At 40.0% G+C, this 18,441-nt stretch overlaps 1 protein-coding gene across 18 annotated transcripts in view; it reads left to right on the top strand.

Moving 5' to 3' along the window:
- SYNE3 (spectrin repeat containing nuclear envelope family member) overlaps positions 1-18,441 on the top strand; it is an 85,293-nt gene that overhangs the window by 52,504 nt on the left and 14,348 nt on the right. For 16 of the 18 annotated variants that reach the window (XM_046942057.1, XM_046942055.1, XM_046942054.1 and 13 more), the window contains one exon: positions 7,060-18,392. In XM_046942057.1, coding sequence (XP_046798013.1) covers positions 7,060-7,257 — 198 coding nt within the window. In that variant the 3' untranslated portion in view covers positions 7,258-18,392. Of the gene's footprint in view, positions 1-7,059; positions 18,393-18,441 lie in introns of those variants that run through there. The other 2 variants (XM_046942045.1, XM_040702139.2) reach the window with 1 other exon arrangement.

Genomic DNA, 18,441 nt, shown 5'->3' with positions numbered 1-18,441 from the left:
AACATTTTCTAACATCTTTGTGTGTCAAAATTAAAATTCCGACTGTGTGTATAAGTATTACATAGACACAGATAGACACATTTCACTGCCAATAAATGTATCATATAGGTTAGCAATCACTAAGAATCAGTGTTATTTAGCAAAATGGGAGTAACCTGCCATAAAAACTTTAAATTGAGTACCTGAAGTGTCTAGTTAGCTGATTTTAAAAGTAGTTACCTTAGCTGAGATTTTCAAGAGCAAGCTAAAAGCCTTTATTTAAATATCCTTTAAATAACATTGTTCTCAAGTAGATTTTTATCAGGTGTTGAAACCAAAGTAAAGAGCTGCTATCCTTTGATACCGACTGGATTTCCAGTGTACAGATTTGAATAGTACTGTTTTTAAAACTTCTTACTCTGTTCTGAAACTTTTGCGAATACTTCACTTGTGATGTTTAAGGGGGAAAATGTCACTCACTTCATGGCTGTTGTATGTGAAGATCCTTCAAAATTACCCCTCTGGTAGTTTGCTCTTCCATATTCTTTTAACATTGAACTGAGATCTCTTTAGTGACCCATCCTACCTTCTGCCTCAACAGTGTTGCACAGTGCTTTCTAACTTTTATCCCACATCAAGCACTTTATGGATACAGAGAAATAAGTTTCCTTTTCAGCTCGTGTGCTGAAGGTGGGAAAAAAGTGGGACTTTTTGTGCTTGTCTGGAAAATTACAGAAATGAGTGCTGCTTTAAAGGATCAGGCCGTAGCTCTTGTCCTGTGGCACTCTTATCCTAAAAGCATGTCATGTTGTTTATGCACGCAGAAGCTAACCTTTATAAATCCGTTTGTGTCACAGTAGCATATGGCACAGTGCTTAGTTTTAAGCGACTTTGCAGCAGAAAATCTGAAATATCCGCCATATGTGGCTGCTGTAACCTCAGATACAAACTGCTGGCTTTTCCATGTTTTCCATTTCTTTTAAATCAACCCTTCATCAGAGATTCTAGTTCATCATCTGGCTGTGTTGAGGTACTCCAGGATCTCCCTAAGGGAGAAAACAAAGCTTGCAATTTGCCCATACACTTACTTATTTATGTATATACATTTATCCTTTTTAAAATTTAAAAGAACATTAAGGTTGCAAAGTCAAGCAATCTGAAGATAGAAAATGTCAGAGCTAAAATTGCTTGTGAGACCTCAGTTAACCTCCTTTCAGCACGTAGATTCTTGTTGCCCTCTATTAGATGGAGAAAGATAAGTGCAGGACTCAGAGGGGTCCCAGCCATCTTCACTCATTCCTCACTGCTGGTTACCTAACCTGTGCAGTGTTTGCATTTAGGCAAGTATGGATCTGAACCGAGTGGCTCATTTTCCTTTTGCAGAGGCCAGAAAACCTCTAATCAATGGTATCCAACTCTTAGTTTCTGCTGTGATGTATGGGAATGAGCCATAGCTTTGTCCCAGAGCATGCTGGTTGCTCAGCTCTGTGGGGTCAGTGGCACCCAACTCCTCCAAATGGGACATCAGGAAGTAAAAAAGTTCCTTCACTCTTGAAAATACCAACTGTGATTTGCAATATGTTGTGCATCTGAGAGGGATGCTCATGGCTCCATCCTGAGAACTACTGAGGAGTTCCAAGAAGTCTCACATAGAGTTAAAAGTCCAACTCTCTTTGTTTTGTGACAGCAGCCTCTGCTCCCACAGGAGCTGGTCTCATCCAATTGTCAGTGTCTGGCCTTTGTGAGCAGCAGCTGAATTGGTTTCGTGTGGCATTTCAAGTGGCAGAAACCCATGGCCTCTCAGGGGCAAAACATTACTGATAAATGCAACTGCCTGAGAAAAAAAGGTAATGGCACATGACAATGGCATACTTCTATTTAGAAGAATGGTAAACTGCTGTTACTGTCTTCTTGGCAGTTCTGTTTATTCTCAGATGAATAATGAAGTAGTAAAATTCACACCCATGTAGGTGATCCCTTCCAAGGTCCCTTACAAATGTTTTTCCTCTCTCTTGCTGTAGTCTAAGCCCATTATGTTATGATTTGCTCACTGGGGAGATACAGGCCTGGATTCATCCCATCTAAGCATTTAACTAGAGAGTTTTCATGAATCATGAATAGTGCACTATAGGGATATATGGGTGCATATATGCAGAATAGTACAGGTAGGGATAGACTTTCCAAAGTAAGAAGTAGAGGTTAGGTTCAAGGCTAGCACAAGGAGTTTTCTTCTTCATGCCACCAGTAGTTGACCTGTGGAACTCCTTGGAAAGGGTATTGAGGACTATGTATAGATTGAGGTTTGCATAGATTCAAGGGGAAACTGGATAAGTACAAAGAAGAAAGATTTACTGAGTGTTAACTATATAGACAAGCTGCATCAGACTGAGGACATGCTCGGAGCTGAAAGCAGCTTCAGGCTGAGAATATTAAGGAGTGGTTCCCCTTATGCATGAGAAGAGCAGGAGTTTTCAGACAGCAGACTATCTGGGATAGTCTGTCAGTGAAATACTTTAAGATAAGATGAATTAATCCAGATGCAATCTTTTTTCTCTACTGAATCATTGATTCAGTGGTACAGCTATGACTTCTGTCAGACACGTTGGTGACATACAAAAACAACAAAAAAACCATTAATGAGAATAATATAAGCTGCTATACTCCTCTGCTTCCCCATATAGTTAGATTAACAGTTTTTCACACATCCAGAAATGTGGTCAACAGCAAACCAGGGGGTGCGCTGATTTTTAGCAAAGCACTTCAACAAAATATACAGGAATATTAGGTAGCGAGTTCTAAAGTGCTTTTCTGCTGTTCCCTGTCCAAGTGATTTTCACAGTGCATTGGGTAAGGAGTTATTAACTGCAAACAGATTTAAGTAACCAAGGACTCCTAGGTCTAAACCAGTACTTGTCATTCAAACTCCCCAGCATGAGTCAAGTACAAATATGAATGTTCACAGCCAATACAGTTCATTTGGTAACATTTGGTGCATTTAGCATTACACAAAACACAGCTGTCTACCTCTTGACAATCCATGCTTCTCCTGATACTTTGAGGGACCAAGGGTAGGGAACAGGCATTTGTCCTTGATGGTGAACTTTAAATGTATATTTTCATTTTAAATATCAACCTATTCCTTTTCTGCGTGTGTTTCAAAAATGTCTCTGACACTTTGGCTCAATACCCAAGTATTCCAACTGTTATTCTAAGATGGTGGAAATTAAAGTTCTGTTGACTTCGGTGGAGCATTGCCAGTTTTCCTCAGAGGAGGATCTGGTTTCAGAATATTTTGTGAAGCCTGGATCTGACACACGCTGCAGACACCGTGGGTGCTGGGTAGTAGCTGTACTGGTGCCAATAGCTGCAGTGATTGGAAAAAGGGAATTCCACTGTGTAGTGAGGTTTGTGGTTCCCACCTTTGATCTGACAAGGAAATGGAATGTACAAACTGTCTTTTGCAAAGGTGGAACCATGTCAGACTGTCCTTTCCTAACCCAGAATGATGTGCTAAATTGTTGGGAGTGTGGTCCTGACTCCCAGTACACTTGTACAGCCTTGATCACTCGTAGCCCAGCACAGCTGAGGTTTTAACCTTGGCCTCAGGAATTCCCTATTGGTCTGTATTCACAGGTCTCTGCAGCCTGAAAGTATCTCTCTTGCAGTACAGAAAAATTATCTTGATGTAGTCTTAGTAAAACTGGCATGCTTCTTTGTTCATACTCATGAGAGGGCCTAAAACATCCATGCTTTTTCAGCTGTATAATCTCACCTATTTTCTACCCTTAAGCTGTTGCACCTCTAGCAGTGCTAGCACATGCACACACAAAACCCTGTCACCAATGGTTCCAGTCAGCTCAAAACAACAAAATTAATGTAGGACTTATGTACACAAGGCTACCAGAACTTGAACGTGTAAGTGATGAATTCATTTGTAAGGGTATCAGTTGAACTCCAGGAATAAGTAGTTCTCTATCCAGACTTCATTTAATTGTCCCCCTGCATAATCCTGATGCAAACACTGTAGTTATTGGTAAATCTCCCATGGATTTCAGTGTGTGCAGGTTGGGGCCCTCATATAATAAGGACTTATCATTGCAAATTTGCTGAAAGCACCAAACTCTCACAGCTCTTGTGTGCCTCATCTTCCATCCTGCAGAGATATCATAATACTGCAGTTGTGATAGGAGAGTCATTTCCATGGCAACAAATGGAATAAAAAATGTAAGATTCTGACCTTGCTGTCAAACAAAACAGAGAAGCTGGGCAGCAAAGACAAAAGTTCATCAAATACAAATGCCTATAACCCCAGCAAGGCAGCAGGAGAGAAGCAGCAGATAAAAATGAAGTATTTATCCTTCTCTGAAATTCTGAATATCCTACTCTGAAATTCCAAGCAAAATTTCCTCCACGGATTGTTCTAATGGTAGGATCTGCTGTGGTTAGCCTTAACATCTTACCCTACAGAAAGCTCCAAGGAGAGCAGATGATAGCTTGTAGATAAGGCCATTTCCAATTCGTTCTTTTTGGAGAATTAGCTTTAAAATGTAGTACCCTTTTACAGCTCCTTCCCATAGATCTAAAAACAGTGCACTAGATGAAGAGTGTTTGAATCTCATCTTATTTCATAGAGGTGTATTAATAGTCTTTACTTTAGAGTCAGTGGTCTACTCTGAATGTAATGTTGAATTGGTGTTGATTTGGGGTAGGAACAATGTGCTTGACATTGGCAGTGTGGTCATAATAGGAAACCAAAGACAAACCTGAATGACCAAACGGCACCTGGTTCATGAGTTGTGACAAAAACAGGGATGAGGCACAACTGGAAAAGCCCACTATTTCCTACCAGCTCATAGGCAAGAAGATGGGTTTTGCAGCTGATTTAGGTATCTTTCAAATTCAGTGCTAAAGGGTGTACAGCTGTAAAGCGTGTTTTAGGTGGCGCTACAAAGTCTGGCAGTCCTTGTCATACTTGAGTGTCTGAGACAGATGGACTTCTAATTCTATCTGGAGTTTGTAAGGAATATCTTGTGACTCTCAGCCATAATGAACTATTGAGCAGTTAGTTGTAAGTCAGGATCCTTGCCTTTCATAACATCAGCATTAAACCTTATTACATCTCAGTGGTAGAAGAAGGAATGTGGATGAATTGTCCCATTGCAGCGGTAACTCCAATCTGATCTTCCACCACCAGAACTACACTCATTAATAAATAAAAACAACCCTATCCATGTCTTCTGGAACCCGACAAAGGCCTTTTTCCTTATAGATAGCACACTATAATAAATGTACATCATACTGCTGCATATCACAGATGTAATGGAGAATTAAGAACAAGTAATGGTCAGTGAAAACGGAAGCTGTCAGTGACAATCAACAGTAGGCACAGTTGGCTCCCCTGATGCAGCCAGGGTGGTGAAGCTCTGATTTGGTGAGTAAATGCTAGCTGTAACCAGGAAAGTTCCCAAGGGTCCTTACAGTCAGAGTGCCTCTTGCACCCTGACACACACATAACCTTCTGACAGTGCCAGTGTCCAGGGACATGAGCTTTCGTTACAGCTGAGATACTGCAAGCTGAAATGACAGACCAAGCAGCTGTTGCTCTGCTGCTTCTACATCTGTCCAATGTCATAACCAAATCTCATCAACCCTCTGAAATAATGAAAGCAAACCCACTACAGCAGGAGGAGGATTTCACAGCACAACTGTCACATCTGTAACTGCAGCTATGTATTTGCCTTCATAATTAAATCAGTAAACATTTATATAGTGCTACAGGAGACAGGGAAATTTAGAAAGCAGAAGAGACCCTCAAAAATGAACAGAGAGTAACTACTTCCCTTCACCATCATTCTGCTGCTTGTCTTCTCTGCTGATATTTCCCATGGGCTGTTCATGATTTACTGGGACAAAAGCACTGCCTGTTAAACCATACATCCAGCCAGAAGTCCTCATTTTTTTGTAGTACTGACACCCCCTGTGGCTTGAGCACAACCCAAGCTCATCTGAGTTAACTTCCTTCTGTGGAAAACATGGATCTCACTTCAGTGGGTATTGAGTGGATATTCATGATGTAGGTTGATACCTACCGCTGTAGCAGCATTAAGCATTAATTCTACGTTCTGAGTATAAATCCATGTTTGATGAAATTAAAAATGGATTACTGAGCCCTGTTTTTCTGGAGGCCCTTACAGATTGCTGATATTTAATGAAGCTTGAACAGTTCAGTCCATTGGCAGAAAATATGCAGGAATGCTGTCAGTGAAAATCTCACTTCTTAATTAATGTTTCCTGAATTTTTTTAGCTCCAAATATATTCTCTCCCAGTTGTGCTCATCCAGATTGAATTCATGAGGTTAGGAGAGCTGCTCTGAGTTTGCACAAGCATAAGGAGAAGTAACATGAATTCTGTGTGCCTCTTCTATGGCTACTCAGCAATAAATGTGACGTTAATGTCCTTCCCAGGGTTAGTGTATTGTTATCTCTCATTCTTTCACATGTGATGAAAGTGTAAGAGGAACTGAGGCAGACTGCAGTACAAGGCCCTTTTTCTTGCCACCAGCCTCTTATACCCCCAAGTCAGAATTCAAGGAGCACATGGCAGCTGGAGAGAGGATAACCAGCTGCACGTGCTGCAAATGAGGCTCCATCTGCTGTCAGAGAGCAGAAGGCTAGGTCCCTCTTCTAGGCACCAGCACCCATATTTTACTGACGTGAGATATCGATGCTGACCTGCTGTGCCTTATGCTGACTGTGAGCAGACCAATTGACAGCTTTGGTGTAAGCATTCGTAACCTCCACTTTCTCATCTGGGAAATGACTTGGAGGCGATCATTTTCTTCTCTTAGAAAGTCAGCAATGTTTTCCTGTTAGAACAAAATTTTCAGCAGTAAATTCTTTAAAATAGTGACAAAGTCACTAAGTCACCAATGTCAGTCAGCTGCAGCTAGGCACCCAGGCTGGACTCTAAGATCTGTTTTGCTCTGGACAGTGTGGGTTGTTCTGCCAATTTGATGTACTTGAAATGTACCTCCTCAATTCTTTATTCTTCTGAGTTGCTCTTTGATTTGTGTCTTTCAGAAGCGCTCTGGAGGCATGTGCTCTTTCTTACATCGAGTATGCTGGGCATCACTGCCATTGCAACTGCTCCTCTTGTTCCTCCTGCTCCTGGCCTTCCTCCTGCCCCTGGCAGAGAAGACGCACAGCTGCACGCTGGCCAACAACTTTGCTCGGTCCTTCAACCTGATGCTGAGATACAATGGCCCACCTCCAACCTAACTACTTGGCATGGCAAGAGGTGACTCACAGAAGTACAGACTCATTTTTTAATAATTGCAAGTATTGTAGATTTTAGAGCTCCTAACAAGGCTGTTTTATCAACTGGATATATCACAAAAATGTATCATAAAAATAGCCCACATTGTTCAAGCATATGAGCAAAATTAATATTTTTACAATATTTTGTTATTATATTTATAATGTGTATATAGAGATTGTGTATGAGTGTGTATATATATATATAAATATATATATAAATGCACATTTGTGGTCATACAGACATCCACCATCCACTCATCTACTGTTTGGGGGCAATCCTGCAGTGTTTCTCTTTCTACTGTCTTTCAGCAAGGACCACTGAATGATAGTTTTGCTGTTGTTATTTTGTGTGATTTTTAAAATCAGCTTTCTGTTATTTACAAGGAAGTCAGCACGCATGCAAATATCTGGGCATGCACCAGAGTGCAAATAGGAGAGCAAGCAGAGTTGAACCATTTACAGAGGCTGACATTTAGCTGAGGAAAAATGGGACAATTCTATTTAAAATCTTGATCTGTTTTTTCCGTGTCCAGATGCAGGTATTGTAGAAGGTAATGGAAATTTTTCCACTGACTTCAATAAGAGTGGGGGTGGGCCTTCTCTTGTTCTCATTTTTTACCAATTACTGTGTTCTCCAACCCACCTGAATCAGGAGAGGTAGAATATAGTAGGAGGAAAGCTGGGGGAAAAAAAAGACTTTTTATGATACATTTCTGCAGAGAACCATTAAAATAAGGTCATAATTTTCTGAACAAATTCCTGAGCACTGAACAAAATTATATCAGTGATTTTGTCTCCAAAAAACAATGGAGGTTTTTTTGTTGTTGTTGTTGCTCTTTTGTTTTGTTTTATTTTACCTTATACAGAGGCATTCAGGAGTGGATCATAAAGCCTGAACTGTGTGATACAGCCTGCCTCAATGTCAGCACTGTAAAAGTCAGAAGTACTTTAATAATACCATCCTGGAAACAAGATTCATTCCTAGGGTGTTTTTACATAATGGTTTGTTAAACTGGTGTAAACTTAATGTATCAAAATGTAGATTTCTGTACGTTATAAACTCTTGAGATGATGACAATTTGCCATTTATTTTCCTAGCTTTATGCCTGATTTATAAAATTTTTAAATGTACATTTTAACATAATGTTTTAATGTAAAAGCAAACCTCAGCTTTACTGTGATGAAACCATTCTTGATGGTGTTTTACCTCATTGATTCATTAATTCCTGAGAGAAAAGGAAATTCTAAATTTCTGATTTATTTTTTTTATCATTTCTGAGAGCTACATCTTAATTTCCTTGCATTTGAGCCTCAGTAGTAATCATGAGGAAAATAAATAGAAGAAGAAGAGAAAAATTTAACAGAAGAAACTGTTATTTTTCCCACTCTGGCTTTCTTGTAGGAAAAGATTGTCTTGTCAGTACCAGCAGGTGGTATTTGGTGTTTTCCAAATAAGCTTCCAAATAATATTGAATCTTGTACAGGTAAATTATTTAGTAGCTGAGGGACTAAAGAAGGAAGTCATTTTTCTTTAACAAAATCATGAAAGTTTTGCTAAACTTAAAAATAAAATTTTAGAATAAAATCAACAAAATGTGACTAGAACAGGAAGGCATGGCAACAAGCAGCTCATAGGCATGGAGTGAAGGAGAAAAAGCAGATGCAAAGAATAGATAAAAACAGAGAAGGAGGAATCCACAGATTTATAAAGCCTACGAAAGTCTCTTGAAAAATAATAAGGCTCTGAGTAAGAAAAGTTTCTGAATGTTTTTGATTCCTTCTCCCTGCTAAAGTACTGAAACTATCACATATCAAATACCTTTTCTTCAGTAAGGGTTATCAAAAGGGCCTTTCCTTGGTGTTCTGGGGAGATTCTTCTGCCATCAGCACTCTTGCTGCTTCCCCATAATGCTTCCAACTGCACTGCTTTTTCTAGAGTTGCATAAAAATGTCGAATTTCTGCAAAGAGAGAAAATGAGTATATAACTCATGAGAAAAGATAGCAAGAAAGATATTTGGGTAGAGTGCAAGGGGAATGTGAGAGGATCTGACCTGGTGCAAGTGTCAGGAGGGGGCAGGATTGATGCTGAGTGTGGACTGAAAGCAGGGAGATGTGGAGCAATGCTGTGTGCTGAGTGAGAACTAAAAGCATTCCGATCTAAGCAGAGAGAGAGGAAAGGCAGAGTCTGTGATTTCTTCCATGGAGAAGCCAGATGGAGAAGAGCTATAAGTCATCAAGAGTGGAGTGAATGAATTCCTTCTTTGCAAACGTTCCTTCTGGAGGCGGAGGACGTGCCTCCTTCTCTCCCCTCATTAGCTGTTCAAGAATCATGCACATTCCCGCAATGCTTTTCTAAAAATTGCTGCCAGCCCCAGGGGAAGAACCCCGCAGCTCCACAGCGAGGAGCTAATCATCATCCACATCTCCATTTCAAATTAAACGCTCCAACAAAAGAGGTGTGGGGGAAGAGGGGCAGTAACAGAACCTGCACTCTTGTGGTTCCGTGTATGTGTGCGCTGTTCTCTGGTAGAGCCACATTGCCTTCTCTTTTTTCTTTTCTGTTTAATTTTCTGCTGAGCCTTTCCGTGCGATGAAAGTAAAAGTGATGAAAAATAAATTAAAAATAATGAGGAAAAGTATAGCTACAGAGAAAATCAGCAGGGAGATACACACGTTTTCTACTGTGAAAGCACAAACTCTTGCATCTGATTTCTTTTCGCTCTGCCTTTCTAATCTGGATGACTTTTGTAGGCTGACAAATGAATTTGATACCCCAGGAGTATGCCACTGGGTAAAAGTATTTTGAAGAAAAGACCATAACAGAAGAACTGCATCTTACCCTTGATGTTTCAGTGTTGTGACAGTTGAAAAAAAACCAACACAAAACTAAGTGAGAAAAGCACTGTTGCTGCTGGTTTTGCATTCAGTTTATTCTCTAAATCCTCTGTCTATAATCTTGGAATTTTTCTTTAAATCTCAGTAAATCTATTCTCATTAACTTGAGTAATCTAAATATCTCACATAAATGATGGATCTTTCTACATCTTTGCAATGGATATTCAAAGCACAAGACTTTGATTTCCATAGCACTTAGAACAAATTCACTTCTTTATAATGCCATTGGCCTCACCTTCCAATGTGGGTGTGAGATGAAAATTAGGCCCTTTGCTTTTTTAAGAAGAAATCTTAGATATCACAAAAGTAAACTTGAGATGTAAATCCAAGTTTGTCTTCTTTTTTATTCCTTTTATTTCTTCTGAAAAGTTAAAGGTACTTACAGCTGGAAGTGTGCATAAATATTAATCGAGTCATTAGTTGGAACTATGAAAACAAAAGGCACTTCACCTTCTAGGAACTGAGCTAAGCTCAGATTCTTGAAAGCACAAACTAATTCATATTATTTCCAAATCCATCCTTAAAGTCTTGAGCACTGTTCTTCACATCTGAATCTTTGCTCACAGGTTATTTGGGGGTTATACCCTCACTTCTGTGCCTGTGAAACCCTCAGCTCATGGATCTCTGACATCTGTATGTAACTGAGATGTTTTGTAACTCAGCTTCAGACTAGGACCACTGTCTTTAAACATCCCTTACCAAAATCTGGAATGTACAAAACAGATAAGCATCCACACCTGAATGCTTTCACTACTTTAACACAGATCTAGCCAGCCAGAGAGTACCAAAGCCCTATAAGATAGATTATGTTCAAACTTATAAACTGCTTGTGCATCTGGCTCAGGCCACATAGCCCACATTATGTTGAGATACCAGCCTGTTCACAGAGCAGATTTCTCATGTTTCTGTCCAAGCTCTCTTGCCTGCCCTGTTGGATTCGGTAGTTGATTGACCACATTAATGACTCTTCAATGTTGAAGGCAAAATCCTATACTCTGATGCCAATGCATTAAAGTAAGACTTCTGCACAGCCCCAAGGGCATAGTTCAAACCCAGCCTTTGGAGTGAAAGCAAGCCTACTTTATAAATTGTAATTGATTTTGTAGCCAGATGCTTTCAACTGAATTTTCCATGACTGCAATACTGTGAGGTAGAAAATTGCTATTGTGCCACTTGGCTATTAATAGTCCTTTCTCTAATTCCTACTAGCAATTTAGATCGTATTAAATATTATTTATATATGCACTCTCCAAAAATCTTTTTATGAAAACACATTCAGTTCTTCACATGCATTAATAACATCATATTCCCCTGTTAGCACAGAATCTCCAGAGTGATAAACATTTATACCAAAATACCAGCTTATTTGCCCTGACTGAGACAATAACCTAATGGAAACAGCTGATAATTGGCAGAGCTTTACAATGATTTTCCATTTCTCCATTGCTGTTTTTGCTGGGATAATCAAAGACCTCAGAAATAACAAACGTCTCCAAGAAAAATGCCATCACAAAGTAGGCGTATGGTAGTCTCTAACATGTCTGTGTTATGTTTTGTTAAACTGCTTCATGGCCTCAGGAGTTTGCTCCATCTGATCTCTTCTTCAGTATCGAATAGGAAATGTTTTACTTTGATGTGTGTGCATACACATCTCATTAACACTAAGTAGGTTTGAAGATTTCATATATGGGAATTCCTTTAACTTGTATTGACAAGAAAGTGTGTTGTCTTCTTTCTTCAAGAAAAAAATAAGATTCCTTGTTAGCAAAGATTCCCAGAGCAAACAGAGCTTTTTAGAATAACTGAAGGTTACAGGTAAAATAATTTATTACCCACCTGAGTTTACAGAAGGAATAGTTTTGCCTTTCAACAAACACCACTTCAAGTAGCCCAAAAAACATTTGCTTGGTGTCATAGTTTTCTCTCAGGTCATAGATTATGTACCCAGCTGGCTGTAGAAGATGCTTTTGGAGACTTTACTGTCTATTGCATAGTATCATTTGCTTATCTGCAGTTGAAAACACGTTTGACCAATGGACTATATCGTCTTGTTCCAGAATCACTGGGGGCTATCAGAGATATTCTTAGTAGTTCTCAGATCACTGACCTGCTCTGAGCCAGTAAAAATCTATTGCATTAATCCAGCTGTCAGTGGTTGGCAGCTCTCAGAAGCCAGTTTATTAAAATGCTAAAGATAACATTGTTGGTACAGACATCATGATTCATTCAGAAACCAATTGTGTTATTTTTGCCATATTTAAATATAATTATAAATGAGTTATATTGGGTTAAAATCAAATTAGCCATAGGTGTTGGGTAACTGTGTGGCATGTTTTAGTCACTTTTTGACTGGCACAAGTATGTCTAAGAATTACTGGTTTATTTTGCACTTGCTCAAAGATAGAACAAAACAAAGATGCATGAATATAGCACTTAAAAAAAATTAATGATCTCTTATCTATACAATTTAAAATATGAAGGTGTCTACCAGAGAGTTATCAGTAAATATGGAAAGCAAAGGAATAAATGTTAGAAATATACCAAATCAAACAGTAGCCTGAATGACACCTGTTACCTAACCTACCTCAGGAATTGCCAGGCATTAGCTGGTAGCGTCAGTAAGCCATCCACCCTCCTATTAAACTATGTGGGAGATTAAACTGCACTACTGAAGGTACAATATCTCAGTGGCAGGAGACATCAAAAGGCAACGTGGTATCTTGATGTCAGAGACAAACATGTACAACTGACCTAACGAGAGCAACCCAGGGCTGACAGCACAGGAACAAGCTTTGGCCATCTTGCCTGCCTGACAAGATTTTGACCACAGCCATTGACATCATCCAATTTCACCTTGCTGACTGTGGAAAGAGGTTTCCGTAGGCGGTTTCACTGTAGTTGAAATTTGAGCTTCAAGGATTTTTTTTTCTCTTACTAAATGCAGAATAAACTGCTAATTCAAACACCTCAGTGACAGATTAATTGTAGGTGGTAGGCACTGCTGCTCCAAGAAAAGATACAGGAAATGCTATTGTAGATAGAAAGATAATCACAGAGGTCTCTGTTCAGCCTTAGGAATTAGGGGTTCATTATAGAACTGAAATAGGAATTCATTTCCAAGTAAATGCTAAATGTGGCCTTCAGTCTTCTGGATTTGGGGGGTGAGCTTATTTGGTACCTTATTAAGTGCTAGTGGCTTTCTGGCTTCTATGCCATCATAGCAATGAGTTCTACATCCTCCCTACAAGCTGTGTGAAAAAGGTATTCCAATGAACTGACTGCATTGGTGGGAATTGTTTGATTTTCCTCTTCTGGAGCCTGTGTGTTGAATCCAAGGAAACAGGAAGACCAATGTTACCCTTTCCAGACCATTTGTCCTCTTTCTTTTATCACATCTTCTCTACTTTGTTTCCTTATTAAAGTGAACCCAGTCTTCTCAGCCACTTATTATGTTGAAAGTCAGCCATGCACTTGACCATTTCTGTCACCGTTCCCTTACAAAACACAGGACAGATTCCGCCTACCCTTTGCATTTGTATTGTGGCCTCTTCTCAACAGAGCCCCACACAACAAATCCATGCTAATCCCTTTCCTTGCCCACACCCAGTCCTATCTCCTGTGTTCTCTCCCAGCTGAACATACCAGTCCAAGTTTGGTTCCAGAGTGGCCAGCCCTGTCTTTTTCCCTAGCTGCAGTTCCTCCTGCAGATGTTCTGCCTTTTCCCATTTCCACCTGTATCAGAACAGTCTTTGGAGCCATCCAAGGGGCTCTGGTCCCTGCACCCATCTGTCCTGAGCCTCCTGACCAGGTCTTGCCCCCATCTGCCTTCTGTGTTGGCTCACAGACTGTCCTCAGTATTCACATCTGCAGCTTAGAGTCCAAAGAAGTGCTAACAAACCATTATTGGTGATGAAAGCCCTGCACTTAGCATTGTTCATAGCCTGCCTAGATGCTTTTTCTCTTCTCTCTAAGCAGGTTTTGATTGCTAATCCAATTATTGCACACAGAAAATTGCCCATTAATTGGCAAGGAGGGACAGAGTTTCAGTTTCAGCTCTTATTACCCTTGGTTGCTGCTGCCTATGTAAATGCTACCATGTGCCTCTGAGCTGGACTGTGTCCTCAGTACACTGTACCCTTGAGCTGCCTGGAATGTCTGAATGTCCTATTACACATCACCATAAGCCAAGATCTCTTTTTTTTTTCATTGGAAAAAAAAAAAAAAAGAAAAAGAAAGTTGTCAATTTTATCAAGGTGATTTCATTAAGCTCCCTAGCAAACTATTTATTTTAGCTCAATTTTATTTGATCAAAAGCTATATGTTAAAAAAGAGAGGGGAGTTTGGGGCAGCTGAAAACCAAAGGAGGGCTGCGGCCTGCCGGCTGGCACCCATGCTGTGCATGAGGCCTTCAGCCAGGGCCTGGCGCTGTTACTGCTCCTGAATGCCCCTGCTTTCAAAACCAAATTGTTTTTCTTGTCAAGTATAATAAGCATGGAACACCACAAGCTTGGTTTCAATACAGACGTGAATACTTCTGTATGGTACTTTCCATGGCTAAGAAATATATATGTGTGTATATATATGAGGGCTACTCTGAAATTAATGCCTCCTACGTTATTATGTTGGCCCATGATGCCAGAGGCACATGTTGGTGGTACGGCAGTAGTGGCTGAACCTTTCCAACAATATTCTGTTCCATTTTGCTGCTGTGTGACAGACGACAGAAAAGGGGCACTCTGACAAATTGGTATCTGACATGGAAGCACAGATGAAACAAAAGTGTGTTATTGAATTCCTCTGTGTGGAAAAAATGGCACCCACTGACATCCACTGATGCTTGCAGGACGTCCTGGGAGACCAAGTGGTGGATGTGAGTGCAGTGAGGCAGTGGGTGGTGCATTTCAGCAGTGGTGTCAGCGACAGTGGGTCACCTCCACTGGTGTAGATTTTTACTAGCGTGGCACACAGGCTCTTAATCATTGCTGGCAAAAATACAGAGCTAATGGTAGTGACTACGTTGAAAAATAAGGTTTTGTAGCTGAAAATCTGCTTCATCAAATACTGTGATTGTGCTTTTTGCAACTGTGATAGTTTCCATGGAAAGAAATAGGAGGCATTACTTTCAGAGTGACCTATGTACATGTAATGGAGTGTGTAATTATTGTTCTATCTCAAAGAAAGATGACATTCCACTTCAATGTAACTTTCAAGTGCAGCTTTTAGAAGAAATTATGTCTTAAAAGGAAGCTAAGAATGTTTAGAGGTATGTGCTTAATGAGCTTTAATGAGCTTTAATAAGCTTTGAGTCAGAGCTTCGGCCTCTGAAGTGAAATGCATCCAAGATTATTTCCCATTACCTTCCCAGATCAGACCCTGTAAGAGTTTAACCTGGGAGGCACAGGCTGAGCACTGGCCGTTTCTGAGGGTGTTTGGGTGCTGCAGGTTTACAGTGTGTGTCCATTCTCAAACAGCAGCTTCTGCTCTGTACACCTGATTGACTGGAAGTTGGCAACGCTTCTTTGAAACCCTGACTGGTTTTGTCTCAGTGAATGCATTGCTTTTGATCACTGTCATTATTTCCATTTTTTCCTTCTAATTTTTGCTAACCCAGTCTATTAGTGATTCCAGGAGAGTGTCCTCCGCCTGCCCAGCCTCCAGGCTGCCCTCTTACCTTCTTCTCATCTCTTGCAGTGTGCTGGACCACTGTGAAACAGTTTTATGAGCAATATCACTGGTGTTGCGTTCTTCTGTCATTGTCTGTTGTAATACGTAACGCTGCACTGATGTTAAATGTAGTAGGAGACCCAGAAATTGCATTATTTTTTGCTACCAATATAACTGACGTGCAGTGCTTCTGCAGAGGACTTGTCCTCACCTCTCAAAGCAGCTGGCTGTCTTGGGCCCAATTTAATGAACAAGGCTGGATTATAAACAACCTTGGGTCACCTCACCAGCACGCCATCAATCTTACTTCCACCCGTTTTTGTGCTTTTGTTTAGTTTTAAGCTAGAAGAAAATTTAAAGAAATGTGCTAAGACTCCCTTCTAGGGTGCATAGATATCCCATATGGTTCACAGAGAAAGAAGGAATCTATTCTTGTTTTGTACAAAATTAATAAGAGCCTCTCATTAATGCATTTAAAAGTTATTAATAAAATGGGGTGAAGTTTTCTATAATCAAACCACTCTCTACTTTTAATATGAAAGTCAGCGAATATCAAGGTATTCTGCTATAAGTGGCATGGAATGAAAATGAGAACACTCCAGAATTAGAGGTTTACTGATATGGATCTCAATTCCACCAGTGTGCCCCATGTTAGATCACCTGCTTCTGGGCCCCAAGAAACCCCAGGGCTGTTCACAACAAGAGCACACGTTGTGAACAGTTTAAATTCTTTACAGCTCCTCTGCAGACCCAGGGCTGTCAGTGGGGAGGATCAGAACCCCATGCCCTCTGCATGCTGAAATCCTGACTTGAGTTCAGGCCTCCCCCACCAGCCCAGCTTCTCATGAATGCCAATACTCAAGTAGAACAGAAATATTAGGAGTAATTACAGAGTGAACATCTCTTCTTGTTTATGTATAGTAGCTGATAGCAGAGTCTGTAATAATAATCAGTGTTTATACATGTGCTGTTCAATGTAACCACTGGGTACAAAATACTTTTCAAGTGTCACAATAACTGGATTGATGTCACTTTTTGCTTGTATGAATAATTATTTGCGTTGCAGGGACCAGTGCCACTTTTGTCATGTTATTTATGATTTTAAAATACATTTGTGATAAATTAGGCTCGTTCCTAAGGTAAACAATAGCAGAGCCAAGCAGCTGCCTCTGTACATGTGCATGTTATCACAGCTGATATCAAGTCCAAGGCAGACTCCTTGTCTTGCCCAGACCTTTCCTTAACCTTTCCGGCTTATTCAGGGAAATGTGGACCAGTCTATTTTCTTATAAAAGTGGCTTTTTGAAAAGCTAAACTTATTTTTTAAAACCTTTCTTTGTATGACTATTGATTCAGAAAGACTGTAACACTCATATTTTTCTAAATTGCCTATTGCCTGTTGGAAAATAATATATATAAATATATATTTTATTCTACAGATTTCCATGTAGTTTTGAAGATCTTTGTTCTTGTATATGTCCTCCTATTTGCTAGAATTATCTGAAGGAGCTGTAAGCTTCTGTATAATGTCTCTATGAAATCATGTAAAAATAGAACTGCATAGAAAGGCTGACTTTATTTTTCATTTAAATTGCCGAAGCTAAGTTGTCCTTAGTGTTATTTCACACAAGATGTGCGGAAAGAAATCAGGTCGTTTTTTTGCAAGTCTGGGCTGTGTTATGTAGCACTTACTAAAAAGTCTTGACTGAAAGTCAAGAGAGTTTATGCTGGAAATGGTGCCAGCTCGGGGCCTGATTCTGGAATTTATTCGCACTGTTTAGGAACTTATTTCACAAACAGTCCCGTGAAGTTTCACAGGACAGATTACAAATAAGAGCCTCTGATAGATGAATAGCAGTGCCAGACTCGGGCCCTTTTATAATAAAGAATGAGACCTTTTAGCTGGGGAAGAGGTTGTGTTCTCAGTGCCTCAGGATAGCATTTTCATTCCCTTCTGCACTGTAAACCTGCTCCTTCTGCAGCTGAAATAGTGGATTATGCACCCAATGCCATAGATATCTGCAGTGCAATCTTGTGGAAATGGCCTGATTTCATTCTTCAGACCAGCAGCGAGGCACCTGTGTAGTGGAGACCCACAGTGTGTTCTGTGAACGTGGTGGAACATGGCAGGAGTTCTGCTGTCTGCCCGCAAATCTACTGCTTGTTCATCAGCATTGCCAAAAGAGTATTTTCTCAAGTCAAAGAATCTGATTCCGTATGACTTTTCCAGGAGTAAAGGGCAGCTGGGTCGTTCTGTGATCAGGCCACATTATTCTGAAAGTTTATCCTGTAATGACAAATGAAATATGATGTGGCTTTGCTGTTGGCAAGCAGGATAAAGAGACTGGAAGTTCCTAACCCTGAGCCCCAGCCATGTGACTGTGCTGATGCTCCACTCTTACCAATGAACTGTGTTGCCTCAAGTTATAAAGTCAGAGTATTTCATTGCATGTACCCTTTTCTGTAATGAAAAAAATACATATTTGATGTTGCAGTTATAATGCAGTAAATAAACACGTACATATTTCTTTTTAAAGACTTTTAAATTGTTCTGGGGGGTGGTTCACATTTTCACTGCTTTTGTT

This window comes from Gallus gallus, chromosome 5 (genome assembly GCF_016699485.2).
Source record: "Gallus gallus isolate bGalGal1 chromosome 5, bGalGal1.mat.broiler.GRCg7b, whole genome shotgun sequence".
NCBI lineage: Eukaryota > Metazoa > Chordata > Aves > Galliformes > Phasianidae > Gallus > Gallus gallus.
The sequence above is the reverse complement of the archived record's forward strand: the minus strand, read 5'-3'. Positions and strand labels throughout refer to the sequence as shown.